The sequence below is a fragment of the Carassius carassius genome, chromosome 11, assembly GCF_963082965.1.
Source record: "Carassius carassius chromosome 11, fCarCar2.1, whole genome shotgun sequence".
NCBI classification, from domain to species: Eukaryota; Metazoa; Chordata; class Actinopteri; order Cypriniformes; family Cyprinidae; genus Carassius; species Carassius carassius.
In genome coordinates, this window is record NC_081765.1 from 6,560,201 (window position 1) to 6,584,219 (window position 24,019).

General features: G+C 37.4%; 2 protein-coding genes across 4 annotated transcripts in view; one reads left to right on the top strand and one right to left on the bottom strand.

Moving 5' to 3' along the window:
- Window positions 1–71: 71 nt before the first annotated feature.
- LOC132152695 (prostaglandin F2 receptor negative regulator-like) lies at window positions 72–23,341 on the bottom strand. Its single transcript, XM_059561504.1, has 8 exons — window positions 23,037–23,341; window positions 21,059–21,430; window positions 17,915–18,331; window positions 12,567–12,989; window positions 10,815–11,219; window positions 10,033–10,140; window positions 2,240–2,539; window positions 72–606 (listed from the first exon to the last, which is right to left on the bottom strand). Exons 1-8 carry the CDS (start codon window positions 23,083–23,085, stop codon window positions 440–442), a joined length of 2,241 nt encoding a protein of 746 aa, XP_059417487.1. The 5' UTR covers window positions 23,086–23,341; the 3' UTR covers window positions 72–439.
- The window catches only part of LOC132152694 (uncharacterized), a 75,182-nt gene continuing 72,497 nt past the window's right edge, over window positions 21,335–24,019 (top strand). For all 3 annotated transcript variants that reach the window (XR_009436564.1, XR_009436565.1, XM_059561503.1), the window contains exon 1: window positions 21,335–21,457. The gene's annotated coding sequence lies outside the window, so the exon portion shown is untranslated. The remainder of the gene's footprint in view (window positions 21,458–24,019) is intronic.

Here is a 24,019-nt window from a genome sequence, read left to right on the forward strand (position 1 = left end):
TCAGTCACACTCATAACTGACAGGTTCTTGGCTCTTTCATAAGAGTCCTTCCTATTAATTGCTATAAAATAATTATCATCAAATGTATAAAGTGTACCATTGCTGGTTTGGCCATTGTGCAGCCTCAAGTATGTACTAAAGAAAATATTTAATTCCTAGTGCTCTCATCCTATCACCAGTCAGTATGTGTAGAGGAAAAAAATTAAAAATATTTGGATGGGGCCATCAGTGCTCTATTCCTGAGAATAATAATTGTATTGCTCCCAAGGAGGAATATGGAGCACTCAACTAGAGTGGCTCAATCCTCAGAGTGCATATAAACAGGTTCTCCATCTCTCGTTAAGCAATGTGCATATCCACATTGTGTCCCAAAGCATAATATATCAAGTCGGTTGAAGTAGATTTGGGCAGGATCACAGTGGTGCAGAGGGGGACTTGTTTAATCCATCTCCAGGTTCATGAGATTTGTGCGGGGACGGGGTACGTGCATGGGGTTCCTGGAGAAACAGCAGCGGGCGACAGCAAGACCCAGCAGCACTGAGAGAATACCAGCGATCACTGCAGCAATCAAACCATATCCCACCGGCATCTTCAAAGATTCCCACACTGCAGAGTAACACACAGGATGATTACTGTCAATCACAAAATTTCATAAAACTAAATATGAGAAAATATAAAAGCTATGGAAGGAAAGTTTGGGAGGAGCAACTGAGGATGTTTTTGTCTTTGAGAACATCAAGTCATTAGTTCCTCATATGCAAAAGCATACAATTTTTGGGGACATTTATTTGGTTAGAAGAAGAAGAAGAAAAAAAAAAAACCTCCAGGAACTCTTTAGAAATCTCCATCCCCAGTGAGTGAAGTGACATTCAGCCAAGTATGGTGACCCATACTCAGAATTTGTGCTCTGCATTTAACCCATCCGAAATGCACACACACAGAGCAGTGAACACACACCCGGAGCAGTGGGCAGCCATTTATGCTGCGGCGCCCGGGGAGCAGTTGGGGGTTCGATGCCTTGCTCAAGGGCACCTAAGTCGCAGTATTGAAGGTGGAGAGAGAACTGTACATGCACTCCCCCCACCCACAATTCCTGCCGGCCCGGGACTCGAACTCACAACCTTTCGATTGGGAGTCTGACTCTCTAACCATTAGGCCACGACTTCCCACTGATAGTCCTCCCAAGTTTGTTTATTGGTAGATACTGTGGAAACCTTTATGAAATGTTTTAGTAGCCGATCTTTCTCCTGGAGAGCCACTTGGTTTAGCACCACCACACCTTCCTCCAAGTTTCTAGTGATCTTGAAGACCTTGATTATCTGGTTCAGGTGCGTTTAATTACAACTTAGGCTAAAGTCTGCTGAAGGTGGCCCTCCAGAAGCAGGACTGGACACTCTTGGTCTATACACTATTGCCCTGTCCAAATACCACCAAATACACCATTAGATATTACATATAATTTATAAAGTGTTGCATGTTTTATCGGTGTAAAGTATATTCATTTAGTACAACATGTGCCACTAATTTATATCACTTAATTAGAAGCAGCACAATTACTAAACAGTGTAATCTGTTACAGGGACTACTGAACAGACATTTAGTAGTTAATTTTAAATTCAAAATATTGAAAATAAAAACAAAGCTCTGTAAACATTTGCACACACTTGTGGTCTTGATGCTCACTTGAACACAGGAAATACATCATAGAAGTGGTCAAGCGCAAAAACTGCATACGTGGGCATTTGGACAGGGCATATGTATGTGTATATATATATATATATATATAGAGAGAGAGAGAGAGAGAGAGAGAGAGAGAGGGAGACTAATTAGACTAATTTAAAGTCCAGAAAGTCTTTACTAGCTTGTTGTGACAAGGGCATCAATTCACTCTTATCCCAATGTCTCTAATAGAGATCAAGGTCGATATAGTGGGAATGTCTCAATTAGAGACGGATGCAACAGGCCAGTGGGTCTAAAGCAGGGGTCTCCGATCCTGCCACCATCATGCAGACTTACTGCTCTAACACATCTGCCTGTAATTATGTAATTATTAGAACACATGGTTTAGGTGGTTCAGGTGTGTTTAAATGGGGTTGGAGCTGACATTTACAGGACGGTTGCTCTCCAGAAGCAGGATTGGAAACCCCTGTTATAACAAGTTTTTCCAGGCTTGCTATCTTTTTCAAGTGTATTTGGAACTGAAACAATTCCCATCTCTAGACATAACCAGGATTCTTACATTCTAGTCTGATGGATAGAAATGATGAAGTGGAGGTGAGGTCCTTCTCTTTGTTCCAGGCTCCAGTAGCAGGGGACAGGATCCAGGGTGTGACAGAGCAGTAGTATTCTCCCAGATCTCGATCCTGAATCTGGTGCAAGCTGAGGATAAACGTGTTCTGGTCGATGCGCTCCAGACTGGTGTCATTGGAGCCGGTTTTCTTTACCACTCCCCAGCGGTCCATACTAATGAGAGGTTGGACTCCGTTATCTACAGCCCAGGCTGTTTTCTGGAACCAGCGCACTTCAAACGTTATATAACCTGTGAGACAGACAGAGTAAAGCTAATTATTTAAGTCAACATGGAATCAAAATTGACATTTTAAACCTATTTTGTTTCACAATCTAGTTTTATCCTCTTCTGTTTCACAAGTGTGATCAAAGTGTTGCTCTACAATATATGTAACCAGATATCCTGTTTCACTCACAAATATGTCTGATTATAGAAGGTAAATGGGTGGTATTCTACACTGACTTTATTCATGAGAGGTAACCCCAGGTGAAAGCATAGGTGGAGTCAATGCGATTGTTCATAGGTGTTCTGTCCAAACAGGCATGCTGTTGCTGCAGCTTTTTCAAGCAAGTGTGTGCCATAACCACAAGGGTATTCAAGTAGTGTATGGAAAGAAAACAAAGCTAAACAGTGTCTTTCAAGTGGTTCAATACCATATAGACTCCCTGATGATCCAGAGTGAGGCAGCAGCAGTCAGACAGACTCAAGCAGGCCTCTACATGCTGTCCTCTCTGCTATGTGTGGAATCTCAATGAAGGCCATTGGTTAATCAGAAACTGACAACCATGAGCACAGCTCAAACCCACCACAGTACACCACAGCATTCTGCTACTCATCAAGTAAAAACCAAGCCTAGATATGACAGAATCCCACGTGAACAGCAGACAACTTATGATTATTGATCCTAACATTGATCCTCAAATTTATTCACGAGTTTGAGACATTTTAATTGTTCACATTTGCAGAATTGTTTAGTTATATTTTGAAAATTCTACACTATATATAGATATTATCTGACTAAGTTTTTTTTTCTCATAATTTCAAACAATTAAAATATAACTATTACTTTTTAATATATATGTATATATAAACATTTATGTATACAACCCGAATTCCGGAAAAGTTGGGACGTTTTTTAAATTTTAATAAAATGAAAACTAAAAGACTTTCAAATCACATGAGCCAATATTTTATTCACAATAGAACATAGATAACGTAGCAAATGTTTAAACTGAGAAATTTTACACTTTTATCCACTTAATTAGCTCATTTAAAATTTAATGCCTGCTACAGGTCTCAAAAAAGTTGGCACGGGGGGAAACAAATGGCTAAAAAAGCAAGCAGTTTTGAAAAGATTCAGCTGGGAGAACATCTAGTGATTAATTAAGTTAATTGATATCAGGTCTGTAACATGATTAGCTATAAAAGCTTTGTCTTAGAGAAGCAGAGTCTCTCAGAAGTAAAGATGGGCAGAGCCTCTCCAATCTGTGAAAAACTTTAAAAACAATGTTCCTCAACGTCAAATTGCAAAGGCTTTGCAAATCTCATCATCTACAGTGCATAACATCATCAAAAGATTCAGAGAAACTGGAGAAATCTCTGTGCGTAAGGGACAAGGCCGGAGACCTTTATTGGATGCCCGTGGTCTTCGGGCTCTCAGACGACACTGCATCACTCATCGGCATGATTGTGTCAATGACATTACTAAATGGGCCCAGGAATACTTTCAGAAACCACTGTCGGTAAACACAATCCGCCGTGCCATCAGCAGATGCCAACTAAAGCTCTATCATGCAAAAAGGAAGCCATATGTGAACATGGTCCAGAAGCGCCGTCGTGTCCTGTGGGCCAAGGCTCATTTAAAATGGACTATTTCAAAGTGGAATAGTGTTTTATGGTCAGACGAGTCCAAATTTGACATTCTTGTTGGAAATCACGAACGCCGTGTCCTCCGGGCTAAAGAGGAGGGAGACCTTCCAGCATGTTATCAGCATTCAGTTCAAAAGTCAGCATCTCTGATGGTATGGGGGTGCATGAGTGCATACGGTATGGGCAGCTTGCATGTTTTGGAAGGCTCTGTGAATGCTGAAAGGTATATAAAGGTTTTAGAGCAACATATGTTTCCCTCCAAACAACGTCTATTTCAGGGAAGGCCTTGTTTATTTCAGCAGGACAATGCAAAACCACATACTGCAGCTATAACAACAGCATGGCTTCGTCGTAGAAGAGTCCGGGTGCTAACCTGGCCTGCCTGCAGTCCAGATCTTTCACCTATAGAGAACATTTGGCGCATCATTAAACGAAAAATACGTCAAAGACGACCACGAACTCTTCAGCAGCTGGAAATCTATATAAGGCAAGAATGGGACCAAATTCCAACAGCAAAACTCCAGCAACTCATAGCCTCAATGCCCAGACGTCTTCAAACTGTTTTGAAAAGAAAAGGAGATGCTACACCATGGTAAACATGCCCTGTCCCAACTATTTTGAGACCTGTAGCAGAAATCAAAATTGAAATGAGCTCATTTTGTGCATAAAATTGTAAACTTTCTCAGTTTAAACATTTGCTATGTTATCTATGTTCTATTGTGAATAAAATATTGGCTCATGTGATTTGAAAGTCTTTTAGTTTTCATTTTATTAAAATGTAAAAAACGTCCCAACTTTTCCGGAATTCGGGTTGTACATACACATACCTTTTAAAAGTTTGGGGTGCTTAAGTTTTATACATGTAAATTAAAAATTAAGTGTCTTAGGCACATCAATGCTGCATATATTTGAGCAAAAATAGTCATTGTGAAATATTATTACAATTTCCAATAACAGTTTTCTGTGTTTTTCTATATATATATATATATATATATATATATATATATATATATATATATATATATATATATATATATATATATATATATATATATATATATATATATATATATATATATATATATATATATATATATTATTCCTGTGAAGCAATAACAAATTACCTTTAAAATCACAACAACAACAAAAATATTGCACAACAAGCTAGTCTTTTTCTAAATAAATAAAAATAAATAAGCTTTAATATAAATAACACACTGTGGCTATATTTTTAGGACTTGCTTTAAGGCATGTTTGCATTAAAAAAAACAAGCTCCCTGACCTTGGATGGGCTGAGTCTGTTTCTTCTATCTGAAATAATCTGCCCGGTTTTAGAAAAAATTCTTTCAGATGGTACAGATGTGGCCACAATGCAAAGTCTTGTCTTTGTGACTTCAGAAAGGCTTTTGTATACTGGTGAACATCTCCTCCACCAGGCCAGAGGGTCTGATGTGCGGGGTAAGAGTGGCTCTGCAAGGTAGGCCTGCACCTTTATAGTATCTGAGGTCTTAGAAGAGGTAGCAGAAGGCCTCAAGCTTGCTACCCTCTCGTCAAAGTCTTCCCAAAACATGGCCCCTGCACTGGCAGTCGCACCAGGATCTGAAGTATCCTCCTCACTCTGAGCTGGGTTAAAACTGTTAAAGCTGAAGTTATCATAACCTTAATGTTTTAAACTAACATTAATAATTCAAATTCAAAATTGTATTTGCTTTTAATGTATATGTCATTATGTCCTTTTTTGAGCAATCTTCTTATACATATATTACACCAATATGTCAAGTCTGCCTAGGAAAAGCAATTATTATACTAGCAAACTCAAAATTGGAGTAAAAATGAACAAACTAGTATAAATACTTTTTATTGTAAACTTGAATTATTATATTATTATATAGCCTAGTGTTTATTTACCGATAGACAGTCAAAAAGACAAATTAATCAATATTTTATTTATAACAGGGTTTTATTTATTTATAAAATAATAACAAACCACAGATCCTCAACAAACAGTAACAAAAACACAGTGACAGAAATGTCAGAAATAGCGTATGGGTCTGTCACGTGATTAAGGAACGAGTCAAACTCGACCCGAGACCCGAAAGACTCATGAGATGAACTAATCAATTCTCTTTCCGGCTCAAGACTGCGTTAGTTTTGCGTATGGACACAAGAACGACACATCACTATTCCTGTCAGATAAGAGGTGAGGTGAGCTAATCACAGACTGAAGACCCAGGTAAAGAAGGAATTTTTTTTCTGTATCTTATAGCATTTTAGTTTTGTATTGTTTTTAGTGTGATCAACGTTTGCGTAAGTACTAGATGTGTTGGGGAAGTAACATAACATTTTCATTACATTTTGCTAAAATGAACGAAATGAACGAAATGACTCGAAAAAAGATTCGTTCATTTTGCTGAACGAGACTCAAAAGTCAGAGTCGGTAAAATGATCCGAACTTCCCATCACTACCGCTTTGGCCCAAGGTTTTAGTCGGGCCAAAAAAACCTGGCCGTTGGCCCCGAGGAAGCCCCGGCGAGGCACGATCAAGCCCCGGAAGTGACAGTGGAAACGCGACTGGCCCTGGCACGCACTAGCACGCCCGGTTAACGCTTGATAGTGGAAACACGGCTACTTACCTTACAAATAGATCTACAAATTAGATTTAAGACCTATTCCAACCATGATGATGCCTAATGGGAAATTAAGGAAAGGCTTTGACACTGTGGCCCTGATTAGATTTACATACATATATCCTTTCATCAGTGGATGAGGAATGACAGGCCCTGACTAGCTCTTACTTCCGAATGCCACCCATAAAGGATGAGTTTACTGTTCCTCACATTTGCTGGATAGTTGTGTCTTTTCTACATTTAAGCTGTCTGTAGTGACTAATTATTGAACTGTACTGTCTAATGATGACATCTACAGCTGCAAGACAACATGAACTATGAGAGAGAAATGCATCAAAGCCTAATAAAGGGGTCCACAAACTACCCAAATTTATATTTTAACCTATTAGGGGACAGTGAACTAAAAGCCTTGATATGATGTTCGATGCTGAAGTGCTATATCAAACAACCACAGCTATCATATTATCATCTAATTCATAAAATAAAAATAAAAAATAAAAGATTAAGTAAAGATCAAAGATGGGCCAGATTTGGTTGATCGCTGTTTCGTAGCATGCTCACACAAAATTACTATTATGGTGGTATTTACCATACATCAAAATACATTTCCCCAGTGAAAAAAAGCTAATACTATTATTATTATTATTATTCTTACTATTATTATTATCATCATTAGTGAAAACATCTTTTACAAGGTTTGTTTAAAATGGTCTCCCAAATGAATGCCTAATATACCTTTTTTTTTTTTTTTTTTTTTGCTTCATAGCCTCTGAAATGGTTTTTGTAGGACAGGATATATTGGATGCGGTTAAATTTCACAGGAGTTTGGGAGCTGTTTTCTATGAACCTGGGTTCAAATGGAGCCTAAGGGAGCAACACTACTCTTATTCTCAACCATTTTGAACAAAACCTAAGCCAAAATTAGCCACAAAACAAGTAAATGTTCATTCTGCTCTAACAGAGCCCATGATAAAAGAAGAAACCCTCTCAGAACTCCTGAGTAACTCTGACGCCCAGCTTTGGGCTTTGACTGTACTCATGGGTACTTTCATCTTCCGGCCTTCAGCTACTTCAGAACATGTTCTTGGCTGCATTACTTCAGTACATTAGTCAGCCTGTGTGCAAGAACAAGCAATGCAGACATTAAGATTTATGAATTTAAATTAAAAATTAAACATTGTAATGTGATTTCACAATACAATGGTGTAGAGGAACAGTTCACCCAAATGTAGGTAAACATCTCATTCCAAACTCATATTCTACTTCACTTCACATTTTTTTTTCTTCAGTGAAACACAAAAGTAATTCTTTGCATAGCTCGTGGAAGATAATTCACCCAAAAATGAATATTCTGCCATCATTTACTCACTTTCATGTTGTTTCAAATCTGTAAATCTTTATTTATTCTGTGAGACATTAAGGATGATAAACAGTGTTCAATGTTCCATTGACAGTGGAAGTCAATGGGCTTGTTTGCTTCCCAATGGTTTGGAACAACATGAGCGTGAGTAAATGATGACAGACTTATCATTTACGGGTGGGACTGTCTCTTCTACTTCCTTTTAGTTTCTCAATCAAAACGTATTGTGTGACCTTAGAAGCTTTGGAATACAGTGAATGAGTTGTGTGGAAAATATGACATCAAACAGGATTAGAAAGACATGGGGGTGAGTAAATGATGACTGAATTTTCATTCTTAGGTTAACTATGCCTTTAATAGGCTAATCCTCAGAGACAGTATTAGTGTGTAGTATCAGTCTACTGCCGCTTGACTCCCTGAGGATTACACTTAAAGAAACACAATAGAGACACAAACCTCTCTTCCTTCAGGGTGATAATCTTTTAAAAACTTAACAATAAAACCAGTACAAAAACATCTCTCGTTTCTCTTTAGCGTATATTGAAAAGAGAAGCGGGAACATTGTGCTGATATGTATCTATGAATACAGCTTGTGTGTGCTTGCCTGTGGCTACAGACCGATGAGGAAGGAACGTTGTACATGTTTTATTCTGAGTTTTGCCCAACATTCAACCACAATAGTGCAACATTTCTGACTGATACGATCACAGCAGGCTGAGCAGGCAGCCCGCAGCTCTGTATCAGGAACAAATGTAAACATCCAACAACTCCTGTAGGCAGCGAAATTACGGTTTCATTTTGTGACGTGACAATATTCCACCGCCAAGAAATAAGTTTCCCCATACCAAATCATATTTTTACATCCATTCTACAGATTTTCACCAAAAATGTGTGCAAAAATTGTTTACTCTGTTGACTACTGACTGTTTCGAATGCAATGTTAGTGCTAAATGCTCTTTATAAAGACAATTCAATTTCCAACTTCACATAACTGTGCAAACAGTAATTATGAGTAACGATCAAGCAACAGGAACGCAAGGAAAAGATGCTTTGTCACTCCAATGCAGGATGTGACTCAGGGGGTAAAGTTCAGGTGATAATTTCCAACCGGCTCTGATTAGTTTATAATATCAACTGTGAATAACTTTTAAAACACACCCACAAAACATGAAGAACAGCATGTGACTGAAGAAAAAGGGAGAATGATAAAGAAAGGGGGGTATTAGGTGCTGATAATCAAACTGAATGTAGATGCCTTAATTAAGTTATATATAGATATTGATATTAAAACATGCCATGCAGAGAGCTTACAAGGTCAGGGTGGATTAAGGAAAAAAAAAAAACAGGAATGAATAGACACTAAAATAACTGGTGAAAAGCTAAGTGTTTTACAAAAAACCTTTAAATAATTAAAATACCTAAGAAAGCACTCGGTTACTTCTGAGATTCTGTTCCTTTTATACATCAAAGCTTTATGTGACATACAATGAACTGGGAGATATAAGTTCACTCTGGATGTATCTCAAACAGTCTGTCAGGAACAGGTCCAATGTTTATCTCAAAATACAAATCTGTACAGTAAAATCTAATTCTCATTACTTCAATGTGTCCAAAAATAAAGATACGTGATCCTAAAAAAAGTATTTGGACATAAACCCCAATTAAAATGAATGAATTTCACTGGATTAGATGTTAAAACACCAAACTAAATCATATTTGATGTAAAACAAAGACACACAAAAGGTTTCACAAGAAGTTTGAGAGGTTTGTAATGATAAATGCCATTTACTTTGATCTTTTTTGTTCATTTTAAACTTTCTAAAAACTTTATATTCTATAAATTGTATTTATACAAAATATATAGACATTACACAAACAGTACTTGCCAGTGTTAGGAGAAGCATCCAGGATGGATATGACACACTTCATGTGAACTTTGTCCCCCGGTAACACATGGTTTGCTTCTGAATGAATGGATATGTTGAATACTGGACCTGCGTGACAAACAGACATTTAATGTTTTAAAAAAACAATTTCTTCAGGCTTTAGTTTTAATTCATATACTAACAGTGAGAGAGAGAGTGTCTGTGTGTGTGTGAAAGAGAGAGAGGGGAGAGAGAGAGAGAGAGAGACTCCAAAAACCAACTGATCTGCCTTGCTATCTTCTGCCTAAATAGGCAGGTATCTTTTAAGGCAGCATCCTAACGGAAATTAAACCTCAATAGTGACTGATGTGTATAACTCTACATAGTGAACAACTCAATATGCTACAAAATAGAGAATGCTTCTTGAATTGATCACAAAAGTTTCCCATTAGCATATTACTAAGCTAATGACGTGCACATTTAAATGTAGCACACACAAATGTTGGATACAATGGTCAATTTTAAATATTCTGATATATGGGACTACAGAGGTTGTTGAGGACATTAAACATTAATCCTGCCAAACTGGTAAAAATCTACTCACTAGTCCACAACCTTATTGTGTTTATAATCTTGCTTTTGCAAACAATTCTAACTCAAACTTTCAGAAATGAAAGAGGGAACTACAGAATTAGTGTGTGTGAGAGGGTAGCTTTAAACATACCTACAGGCAATTCAGCATCTTTGTTTTGAGTAGTAAAGCTCAATGTTTTATGAGTTTAGTGTTGTTAGCATGGTAATACCTGTGTGTTCAAAAGCGATCTCAGTCTTGTTGGACACTGCACTGATGGCTTTGATCCAGTCTTGGGTCTGATCCCGTGTCCAGGCCGTGACGTCGCAATAATAAAACCCCCGATCTGTGACCTGGGCCCCATACAAACGGAAGCGGTACTCGAGCTGCCCAGTCTTCTCCAGAACCACGCTGTCAATGCGGCTCGGCTCGCTCCACTCCTCGGGCTGCAAGACTGAGTCCTGGCTAAGAGACAACACCTTACGGGACGTTCCTCCCAAGGTCTCCTCAAGGCGGATGAGCACAGAGTAGCCAGGATTCTTCAGGTTCTGTCCAGTCACCTCACAGCTCATCTCAAATGTGGATCCACCAGTCAAGGCTTCTCTCACACGATGGGCTACAACTTGCAAAACTGGTACTAAAGAGATCACATAAATACTCAAACTATTGCAAAATACAGTTTGTCACAGAGTTTTACCAACGTAATATAATTTTGAGCGACTTTTAATATATTTTTTAATATTTATAGCTTGCAGGAGCTGCAAATATATATATTTTTTTTCTTTTTTACATGCACACATCAGTCTCTGCTGCAGACCTCATATTTGGAGGCTCTGTAGTTGACTTTGAAAGAGATCTCTTGGATTTATTTGATAGAGAGTCCCTCAAAAAATTATGAGGCTTCATCTGAACATCTTCTGATCACATTTTGGTAAGATAATTTACCATTTTAAGAAGCAGCATCAAAACAATTATAGTAAATTAAGTACCTAGATAACACTTAAATGAGACCAAAATTGACATCAGGAATCTTTAGACACTCCTCAATTACTTTGCCAAATTTCACATTTCCCTTCCAGAAATGGAAAACAAAGAATACTAACAGGTTTAAAAGATGCAATCACTCCTTATTAGGTGCTTGCCACCATGTCAGTTTTGTCAGTATCAGTTATAGCTTCAGAAAAATGGAGAGCGTCCAGACCAAGACAGAGTGGCCATTGTGAGCTAAATATGCCTTCACAGAGAAGACGCCATCACAAACACAATTAAAGCCATTTACTCTAACCCCTTCTTGAGAGCTGAAAAATGAGAGACACTGGAGACTTCCAAACATTAAGCTTTGATGCATGCTTTTTAAAACAGCGCACTTAGTGAAACAACTGTCAGAGTTGCTCATGGGGTAAAAATGAAATATCAGAAGAGTGAGCATATACTATACAAATATACAAATACTAAAAGCAGTCTGGGGACAGTTAAGTTGTTGCTAAAGGCTCGAAACAAAGTATTCAAAAGTTTAAGAGGGCAAACGATTTTAGCAACTCAAATGGTGCGGTTGATTTCTGAATGCAACACAAAATACGAGTTGCATTTTTAACATTGCTGCAATGAGCAGATATTAGCATTAGCAGTCTTTTGTGTTCAATTTTCTCCTTGAGATCAAATACGGTCAAGGTGGGGCAACAATTTGAAGAGAATCTTTCTAATGATTCTGGCTAATTAAACCTGATTTAAAGGAACATCTCCTCTTCAAGTACAGTGTTGTGTAAGCCTAAAGAGCAGTAATGCAGAACAAGAACATACGTACTCTTAAAAAGACCAAACACTTCAAAATGTGTTGGCAAAGCAGTCAGGTTTGCATGCTTGCTTCTGGCTAAAAACTTCAGCCACATTTTCACAGTTTCATGGCCAACTTTACCAAATTATATCTAACAAACCTAAAAACAAACCTTGCTTCAGAAAAAAAGGCCCAAAATTTAGTGCTTACTCTTTGGTGTCCACTGAACAGTGACAGGTGCTGACTGGAGCTCCTTTGATTTTTCCCATCCACTTTGCTGAGTGGGCTTCCATGCTGTTACAGCACAGAAATAAGAGCCCATGTCTGCATCTCGAGTCTGAAGCATTCGCAGAACGAAGACATTAGACTCTCTCCTGGTCACTGCTATGTCCCCACTCTCCAGCCTCTGCTGGTACTCACTGCTTGCAATCAGAACTCCTTGCTCATTCACAGAGGCTATAGTGGTTTTCTTCTGAGACACATCTCCAGGTGTGTTTGTGGAGTAAGACCAGGTCATGCCCAGGCGGCCATCTTGGAGGTGAAGGAGGTCGACCACCTCACAGCGCAGTTCAGTGGGCTCGCTGGTGGACTGAGGGTTCAGAGACGCTGTAAGGGTCACCTTGAATTGCAGTTCTGTTAGAGAGGAAGGGAACATAAAGACAATCAGTCACACATACTGTAACATTTAATATAAGCAACTTACGAAAAACATTTGCCTAAATGTTTTCATGAGCTTCCAAATGCATTTCCCACCCCATTGGTCAACCAAACAGATAGTCCCATCTCAAGCCTACACAATTGTTCAACATTCAAAAGCAATGTTTAAATAACACCAAAGAATCACAGCATTTACACTTTTGGGGGAAATCAACTCACAAATGACTTAATTAAAATAGTTCCTGCATTCCTGCATTAAAATAGTCCTGATATATTGCGATACAGCATTACAACAGAAAAAACGTCCATCACCATCTCATTAGATTAATTTCACAAATCTGAGTCTCTGATTCAGTGCCAAATTCAATACTGATCCTATGATTCATTTGATTTATCACTCAGAGTCATTACTTGATGCCCCCACATTGCATTATTAGGATGCATTAAACTGATCAAAAGTGACATAAAAGTATATAATATATATTTTAAATGAATGCCGTTCTATTTACCAAAGCATAATAAAATGTATCATGGTTTCCACAAAAATCCAGCACAACCATTTCCAACATTGACAAAAAAAAAAAAGTCTCCTTTTTTTTCTGAAGGTTCATGTGACACTGACGACTGCAGTAATGGCTGCTCAAAATTAAACTTTGCAATCAAAGGAAGAAATTGCATTTTTACATATGTATCACATATTCAAAGAAAACAATATTAATGTTTTTACTGTCTTTTTACAAGTAAATACAGCCTTTGTGTGCATAAAAGAATGATCAAAAACACACACAAAAACCTTTGAACGGTAGCCAATCTAGTTTTGTACTTTGTCTCTATCTCTCTCTGTCTGTGGGTAGGAAGGGAAGGGCAAGGGTGCACATTCTCTCAGTTTTCAGCTGTCATTGTTCTGGCTATGGTAAGCTGACACACACCGGTCTGTCTGGCTTTGTGTATTTGACACCAGGCTAGCTCACTCGCTTCCAATGCAGTCACACATTGTACCCAGCTGTTGTGTACTTTGAGAAAAAGACACCTGCTTGAATGGTAAGAAAACAATGTTTTAACTCTTTATTGTATGTACTTTAATCCTAATGACAAAGAACCTGCAGTGATCAAATTAGTCATTGCAGATGCTTAACCAGTTCCTCTACTCCATATCTAAACTGACTCATATCACACTATATAACACGCATGAACTTCCTCTAGCACTGCTGTGTCCTCAAACAGACAGATAGAAACATTTTACACAGACAACTGTCTTTGGAATATTTAAGGGGGTAAAAAGCGTTAACAAAGAGGTCTAAGCCTTGTGCACATTGCATTTAGTAGCGTTATGTAGCATAGCTTTGAATATCCTGCTACATGGAGATTCCCCAAGCTTAATTCACAGTGAAGTTAGAATATGCAAAACACTGATTAGCATTTAACGTTGAGGGAGAAGACTTAAAAAATAAAGCAGCATGTTGCACTTGACATAATTCTATTACCAGCGGCAAACAAGGAAAGAAGAAAAAAAAAGAAAGAAAGAAAGGCAGCAAGGAGGCACAACTGTTAGAGTAACAGTTGTAATGTTTCACAATGAGGTTGGAAAATGAGCCTATTTTAAAAATAATTGATTCATTGTTCAGTAATTGAACAATCTGCTGGAATCCCTCAAAATTTTGTTAATCAGGACTGGAGACCAGAGAAATTAAAATACATTTTGAAACTTAGGGAAAAAACACTATTTTTTTCACCTCCACATAACTGAAAGAAAGGTCCATAGCAAAATATGCTTATTAAATTTAAAAGTTTTCTGTACAAAAGCAGATAAAACGTATATCTTTCTTAAGCTAAAAACACACCTCTTTTGCATGCATTTAACTAATCCACAAGCACAAACAAACATATTTCAATGTTCCCTATCAATTTTTATCCGCTCTAGCTTGTATACTAGCTTATACTGCATTGTTGACTCTTTTGCTGTTCCACATTTGTAAGTCACTTTGGATAAAAAGTGTCTGTTAAAAGAATGACTGTAAAGGGATCTGTTAGAAACAAAATAGCTTTTCAAAATAGCTTTGAAACATCCTCCAGTGTGACATGCAAAACTATTCAAATAACATTTGCAATAACATTTGTGTCACAACACAAGACCATTTAAAATGCTAGAAAACAGTTTGTCAGTTACCTATACTGTCCAGCCCTACTTTTCACATGTAAAACCAGAAATGTCTTCTCCTGCGATCATAGCTACCGTAACTGTCAAATACACCAGGAAAATAACTGGGTCAATCATTTATAGATAAACAACAGGTTAGAGATTACTCACCGCCACTGAATGCACAGACACACAGAGTTAACTCACTCCTACACGACTGAACAAAAGAAAACTGATTCATAAGTGCCATGGCAATATGTGAGATACGGACGAGTCTTTAAATAAAGTCATTAAACTGGTTTTCGTATTGTCAAATATAGCTTACTAAAACACTAAGCTTTCCATTTATGAAGGGTGAAATGTAGTGCACTTAGGGCAGCCAGTGACTCTGTTTGCTTGGTAAACTTCAAACATCTCTCACACATTGCAGCACCGCAGACTGGAGGTTGGAAAGAGAGTCAGAGATAACATCAGACCCAAAGGCAAACGAAACTGACTGACTTACCCACAAACACACCGCTGTTAAAACTTTGTCCAGAGCTTTCTGTGGTACTTTTGACAGCAGGCACCCAATAATATTACATAGTTTAAAGGTTAAGTAAGGAAGGGCAGGGTAGTGTACTCTGTGAGAGAAAGTATGTTTGCACGTATGGAAGTGTTTGGGACTTTCTATTCCATGAGGGAATTTCTGGTGTTGTGAGTTTTAAAAATTAGAAACCAAACCAAGTGAATGCCAGCAACTGTCATGCAAACTTATCTCTCAATTTTCCATGCATGTTGTGTTGCCAGTAAACTATATCTAACAAAATCTAAGATGGTGTGATCTGCACCGCAGAAGGAATGTGGCCATCCACGTTATCTTGACAGCAAATTGGAGGACAGGGTGAAATACACCAGAGAAGAATGACGGGTACAGACCAAAACGTTCACATTTATCGTGTATCGAATGAACTCAGACGACTCAGAACGGCACAAGTTTGGATTATGGACTGCTTTTAATGATACTTTTATGATACTTTTTGTCCTTTTGTAGCTATACATTGAGCATCCTTGCCAATATTTGTAATCCCTCAGGGCCTCTTTACAACTTCAAGTCAAGCTGAGATAAAATGAACACATTTGCTGAAGTGAGAATCATATGAAAGAACTTGGACAGGCAGGAGTGCTTTTAATAAAATACTATAAAAAGCTCACAGCTTACAGTCTAAAAATCCCTTAGAGTCTGCTATCATTGTTCGTGATGCTTCATAATAACAGGGCCTTAGAAAGCAGCATTGTCTCGTATCTGGTGTCTACAGGCAATAATTTATCTTAAGTTAAAGAAATGGGTTCTGTAACCTTGACAACCATGCTCACCTCAGGCTCAGATGGCAAACCTAAAGTACATTTACTGACTTTTGAATGCATATTGCTCACAAAATACACATACCAGAGTGAAAAGAATGGTTTTAATGAGAAATAAAAACATTTAAATGTAGCAGGCTAATAATGAGTGAGGTTTTATCAGTCAGACAAATTCTGTGTCTACACCGCAGGCGAGATGAGCAAATAAAGGAAACAAAATCAATTTATAATTTATGTGCAAAGAGTAATTTTAAATAGCGAGAGCTTATAATGTCAAGTTTGATGCTGAAGGTTGAACTGAGTCTACTGAGCATGTGCAGTTTGATCACTGATTCTTAGTTCTGCAAAACCTTTTGAGGCAGAATAATTCACCTTGTTTTATAACTGCCACTATGGATATTACACGCTTTGCAGGCTTTTCTTTTGATTTGAGGATTAATATTTTTATATTTAACATGAAATGGATTAATGAAATGTAAAGCTAAAAAGGCAAAGCTTGAACCTCATATTGTTACTGAGCACGGCCATTGGCAAACCACACATAAATGTAATGTTTTGAGTTAAAACATGGGGTATTATAACTTGCTTTAGAATTAAAGTCTAAAACATCTATTTACTGTTTTTTTTAAGAGTGATTTGTGTTTCTTTTGGTTAGGTTTGTTCAATCATCTAAATGAACTTAACTATCGCCAAACAATTTTGAGTTTTGTAAACTTCAAGTTAAATTAAAGTTTATTTAACCCTCTATTTAACTCAGTGTCTTAATATACTTGAGGAAGGTTAGTTTAACGTAAAACATTTTAAAAAAAATGTTGGCACAACTGCAACTGCTGAAGTTGAAAAAAGGTTTTCACGTTTTTTTTTCTGTACAACACCATTATTTCTGCTGGAGAATTACATTATTCATAATCCAGAAGAACGATCAACCAATGACAGTTGCTATTGCCATTGAAATGGAAATTGTGCCAAAAGTGTTCAGCTGTGTTTGCCTACTCCCATGAAATTTTGAGAGTATGTATCCCTAGAGTCTCAAACTACAGTAATAAGCCTTTTGCTAAAGTTTTTTTTTTTCATCAGCTTGCATATGTATTTAAAAATGGAAGGTTGAAAAGAGGCGCTCTTTATAGATTGAAAATATGTGCTCTTTATCATCTTACTGGAAATGTCGTCACATCTTCTTCACAGTCTAAAGTCATCAGAAATAATCATATCTCATAAGATCTTGCACATTATAACAGAAGGCCCCCACTCAGGAGTTCAACATGATACCAGCTATTTTTTAAAGCACAACCTCATAATCATGTTGCTGGTAATGGAGTCATCAGTGTCCCTATGTTTTGTGAATAAAGACCCATAATTGCAGTCACAGTCTACAGACTTGCCTAATAAGGAATTGAAGAGAGAATGAGATGTGACTCACCTGTGGGTGTAACAACAACCTTTCCCATTTCCTCAGACTTCTCCAGAATCTTACGCCAGTTTCTTCCTTCTTCACCCTGTCTCACCCACTCCTGGGCTGTACACACATACTCCCCTTGGTCTGATGGCTTTGCTCTCTTCAGGACCAATCCATAAAAACCACCTCCACGAAGGTCCAACTGAAGTCCACCATCTGTGTAACGTTGAGTGTAGTTGCCTCCTACTTTGATCTTATTATCCGGCCCAAATGTCAAGATTTCCTCCAGCGGGCTGCTCCCTTTCCTGATCGACCAGATAACAGAGAGGAAGGTGTGCTCTGTGAAGCCCCGTGTCATGTTGCATTGGAGTTCCACTGATTCTCCCTCAGACACCTTTGACTTGGGAATGACTGGAGCCACCTTCAGACTGTCCCCAATCACTAGACATAACAAATGACACTTTAAAGCAGACAGGAGAGGGGCTGAAAGATTTCATATGTGTCTTGGTTTAGATCATATTGCTATATTCAACAATGTCCGACCGCTAAGAATAAAAATAAATTAAATTAAATAAAAAATAAAATAAAAGATAATTTCATTTGTTACCACTAGTGCTACAAAAAAGTACACACTTAACCCATAAAAAGAGAGCCGGAGTCAATACAAAAACACCATTAAGAGGATATGATGAAGACATTATACTGTATACATCTGATATTAGATCTAATATTTTTTTAAAGGGGTCATATGATGCTTTTTTAAAGGTCATTATTTTGTGTATTAGGTGTAACAAAACATGTTGACATGCTTTAATGTTCAAAAAGCAAAAAAGCGCAGTCTGCTCTGATTGGCCAGCTGACCTAGAGCATTGTGATTGGCCGAACACTGCAAGCACTATTCAGAAATTGAAAGCCCCTTTCCATAATCACGAGCTTCATCTTTCAAAATAAATGTAAAGACAGTTAATAATGTCTTTAGTTTTACCATCAGTTCAAGCTCGAAAGGGGAACAGAGTCATGTGACAGACACAGTGATGAAGCTCATATCTGTTTGCAGTACACAAACCACGGACGGTTAAGACAGTTGACTCCACTGTGTGACCCGATCTCTCTTTCTCTATGAATTTTAACTCTGATGCTGAAGTTCCTAAACTCATCACATGAACCACTGACAGAACATTTATCTCCAGAACATTTCTCTCATGAAACTCTTGTGTGATCATCACTCTCATTTCCTCAAAAGTTCTTCTAGCGAAGTTTTGCTTCGGTTAACCATGTGGTTATTAGTACATCGCAGCATCAGCTAAAAGAGCCACTAAGAGGCATTTGCATTTTACCCTTGACTTTTCCCACACTCTTTGTCTCTCAGTGTCATAGTGAAGAACGCTCTCTTATGGCTAAAGCTTTAGGTGAATTCCTAATGGTGACTGCTTCCTTAATGGTCCTCTATAAGGCCTGAAACAATTCCCAGAGAGAAAACAAATCTAAAAATAAAAGTAAAAGTTCACCAGGACATGAACATTATCTCATTTACTGACCCAGAAAATCTACAGATAGAGCTGGATCAGTCAGATGCTATTATTTTTCTTTGTTGGTGCGGAAGAGTTCATTTAGTCCATCACCAAAAGTGGAGTGACGTGATATACACAAAAAAAACCTTCAGAGGTCATCCTTTAAGCTCCACAAGCTTTTGCTCTAGTCAAAAAAACATAGAACAAGTCTTTGTATTTTGTCTTCAAGCCGTGGAGTGCATCATGTTCCATTTAAACCTTTAGTGCAACCTTGTTTCACTTTATAAAGCCTACTGTAAGATATCTGATACACATTTTCTAAGGCCTCTAAATATCAAAGTGATCAAAACTTTGCTGAAAGAACTATTGTACACAATCTTTTAAATGCCATCTGTCATCTGATTGATAGTTTATACTTTTTAGCAGGTAAAAGGCCTTAGTATAATTGTAAAATCATCCCTCTTGAGGTCGTGGTTCACATTTTGCTGTGAAATCTTTATTGATTTTTAGGATGTAAACATAAGAATAAGTTCTATATTTAGTAATATTTCAAGATAACGTTTACTGGATTGAAGCAACTTATATTTATCTTATTTACCATAAATATATATTTATTTTTTTAAAATCACAATAATGTGATACACGTTAAGCTTTTGAGAAAATGTCTTTGTTCATCTCTCACCCTGTAATGCAATGCATCATACGTTTTGCCCTTTCACAATAAGAAATAAAAAAGCTTTTATAATAAAACTTAGCATTTAAATATCATTTTAATAAGACATTGGTGAATATAGTGACAACTTATATTTATATGATTTTTTGCAAGTATTCTGTCTATACTGTTATAAAGATCTTACTGATTTAAATTACAAGCTGATTACAATCAATTTCATCTTATTTTTGGTCGTATAAATATCAGCAATTGCATCAAATTGGACACTTTCACTCAGTTTGGACATTTAAATAAAATTAATGAGATGTGTCTACGTCCGTGAGTATGAGATCCATTAGTCCTACTATAAGAACCCTAAATGACTGAGACATCGTGTTTTTTTTTTAATGATTTAATATGTCAGGCTTTACAGGGTTAAGAAGTTGGAGTGTAGGAGTGTCCTGCTTTTATTTTGACCAACTCAGTGTAGTTTAGTTTGTATTAGGCATAACAGGCCTCTGCTGTTTTATTTTTATTTGTATTAGATAAGTTATCATTTCTTTGGGACTGGGGTTTTGTTGCTCCAATTAGTCAACCAGTAAAGGTTTGTAAGTGCCAACACAGATTTCTAGAGTGCAGGGTAGCTGATACAATGGCAACATATATAACTCACCTTAATTATAACCAATAATATGTATGAATTTAAAATAATTTAAAACTAAAAATCTGAACAAACCCTTGTGATACACGATATTTGCCCAGTTTTGGAACTGGCAGTATATTTTAATCAACTATGTCAGAAAAAAAAAAAAAAGTGCAAAAATTTTACTTTTAGGGGCCCAACAGCGTGTCACTGGGGTAGTGTACCCTTAAAGGATGCATATTAGTACCTTCAAGTAATCATTTTACCTTTAAGGTAGTAATATGTACTCTTACGGTACAGTGAAAAGGTGCACTCTTTTGTTTTCTAAGAGTGAAGTTAAAGTCTTAGCAGGCTTGACTCACCTTTGAGCTCAACATCAGCATTGTAGTTCCCGCTGACGACTGAATCAGTGCTCGGGGTACTGCAGCGATACAGGCCACTGTCGGTCGCTCTGACCTTCTTGAATTTGAGTTCAACAGCAGCATCTCCCAGTTTATTATAACTGATGTCACCACTGTTAACCCGGTCCCTCACTGACGGGTCCACGAGATTACTGTCAAAGGTGGAGACGATCAAGAGTGGTTTATCCTCTGGAAGGACGAAATACCACTCAAATTCCTGATCTCGGGGTCCCTGGTAGTCAGACACATCACAGCGAATGGAGACAGCATGCCCATCTACATGTACCAGAGGACCAACTGGGACCTTCACCACACGGCCCTCACAGACCAACACTGAGAGAAGAAGAGAAGATATCTCAGGTACACAGTATGTACTAATTAAATACAGGAGCTTGAGTTCTGTAATGGACTACTAGGAAAAAAAAATACTGTTATAGTAACAGTATCAGTAAATATGACTCATCAATATATTTTGTCTTTTTTTTTTCCTGGAGAAAGGCTGAAAACACAATGTTTTTGTTTAAAGAGGTAAGCTAGCACAAAGATGACCTTAAAGAAATGTGTCTATTTATGGTAATGTTAATTGTAAATAACCATATTAGGTCATGGATGAGTTCAAAGCACACACCATCTCATCTAATAATGAATATTAACATTTTATTGAGTTGGAAATTAAGTGCTCTGAGACAAATTATATCAGCATGGCAGCTGAAGAGAGAAAAATCATTAACACAGAACAAGCCAAAGAATGAGCTGGGACATTACACTGGGGGAAAGAAGCTGAAGAGAGGAGCAGAGGGACAGAAACCAAAACTGAGAGAAGGTGACATGTAACAGCTTGCCTCTTCATGAGGGAATGGCTGTTTTCATAAGGTGGAAGACTTAATTCAAGGAACGGAAGAATAACATAGTAGAAACTAAAATACTATGGTAAAATAACCCTGCTGTGTTAGGGTCATGCAACTGAGTTTAATATCCACAGTGTTAAAACATGACACAATGAAAGTTGGGAAGTGAGAGCAGATAAGAGCTGATTATATAAATGATAAGGAATGGGAACAACACACACAAAACGCAATTAAGTCATGCACTATGACAGAAACTTATCTTTTAAAAGGAAGAAAATGCTTCTAGTCTCTTTTGTTGTTGACATCAAACTCTACAGAATGTTTTAGTCAAATGCCATCACGGACATGCTATGGCATTCCCTCATCCTCAAAAATCAAGCATGTATAGATTTAGGTTTCGAAGGAACCATATATCGTTTTATTAATGTAAACTTCATTGTGATAAAAATACAAATAAATAAATGAATAAATAAAATAAAGAAATAAAAACATTTGGTGCATTATTATCTCTTGAGTGCATGCAAAACTACCCATGAACCACTAATATATACGCTACACATGATTCTTGAAAAACAGGTTTGGGCTAACTGTTTGCAGTAAACATATTTTACACCCGAACTAACCCCTGGATCACTTCACAGCCCTACATTGAGATAATCTCCAGCATGTACTGAGGTCAGGTCAGCATGTACTGAGACCTGGAGAATTCACACTGACTGTACATCACACACACATACAGTAACTTAGATCTGAAGGTTGGGTTTTACAGCAGGGAGGGAAAAGGGCATTAAAACTCAATCTCATTAACATAATAATGTTGTAATCACCTCTCGTTTGACATAAGATTTTGACTGAATCAAATGAGGTCGACCTGAAATAGGCTACAAGCTGATATGTGACAAAATAATACAATAAACAACAATAGCTATTACGAGTTTAGAAAAAATACGCAATATTGTAAGTATAAAGTTTTTCTTGTTGTCTAAATTAATCACATACAAATAGCCTACTTTTCACAAACGCGTTTTATAAAGCAAATCTCCATGTTACCTTGAAACAGGCGTTTCTTGATCAAGATCTAGTCAACTTACCAAGAGCAATAACCAAAATCACAGGACGGAGTCCCGTCTCTTTATCCATTTTGTTAAGGCGCGTGATTGTCCCACGGGATCGCCTTTCTCATTCAAACCGGGCAGAGAGTGTGAAAACCTCCCGTGAGAGCGGCGAACAAACCTCTCTTGGCAATAAAAGTTGAATTAAGTTTTGCGAGCGTCGCGCAGTTTAGTCCTTTACCGTTGTCAGTGGTGGTAGATCTGCGCATGCTGCATGATAAAACTCAGGACAGAGGGTTTGACTGGCACAGTCATGTCCGGAAGTGGATGTGTGTGTGTGTGTGTGTGTGTGTGTGTGTGTGTGTGTGTGTGTGTGTTTGTGTGTGCGTGCGTGCGTGCGTGTGTGTGTGTGTGTGTGTGTGTGTCGCAGAAGGTCACTGCAGTATAACTGAGGTCCTGAGCCCACAGCCATATGCTCTGCATCAACAAGTAAAAATATAGCACATACAACGACTTGACCACAAGTGTTACTTACAGTGGCTTACCAAAACCACACTGACCTTTGAACTTTAACCCACGCTCATTACATCACCTGACCTCTCTCCAGAATATCCTGAGTATTTGAAACGTTTGGACATATTCATATAAACAAATGTTTTAATATTTTAATATATGTTTGTCTGTCTCTGCATACACAGTGGTTATACACATACATAATGGGATCCAAGAACCTCATTCATTATAACGCTTATATTTAGGATTTTTTTCTATTTTAATATAACTTTATTCTTTTCAAATTATATTATTATTAACATTAAATAATCTAGTAGATTTTAAGTAGATTTAGTAGATTTTAACTGAAACATCTTACAAATGAGGAACATCTGTAGTTTTTCATACTATATTCACAGCATTGCAATGCTGAACAAGCTGTTGGATAAAAACTATACAGCAGAAATTAAATTCATACTAGAAAAAAATAAAAGAATAAACAAACAAATAAATAAATAAACAAGAATACT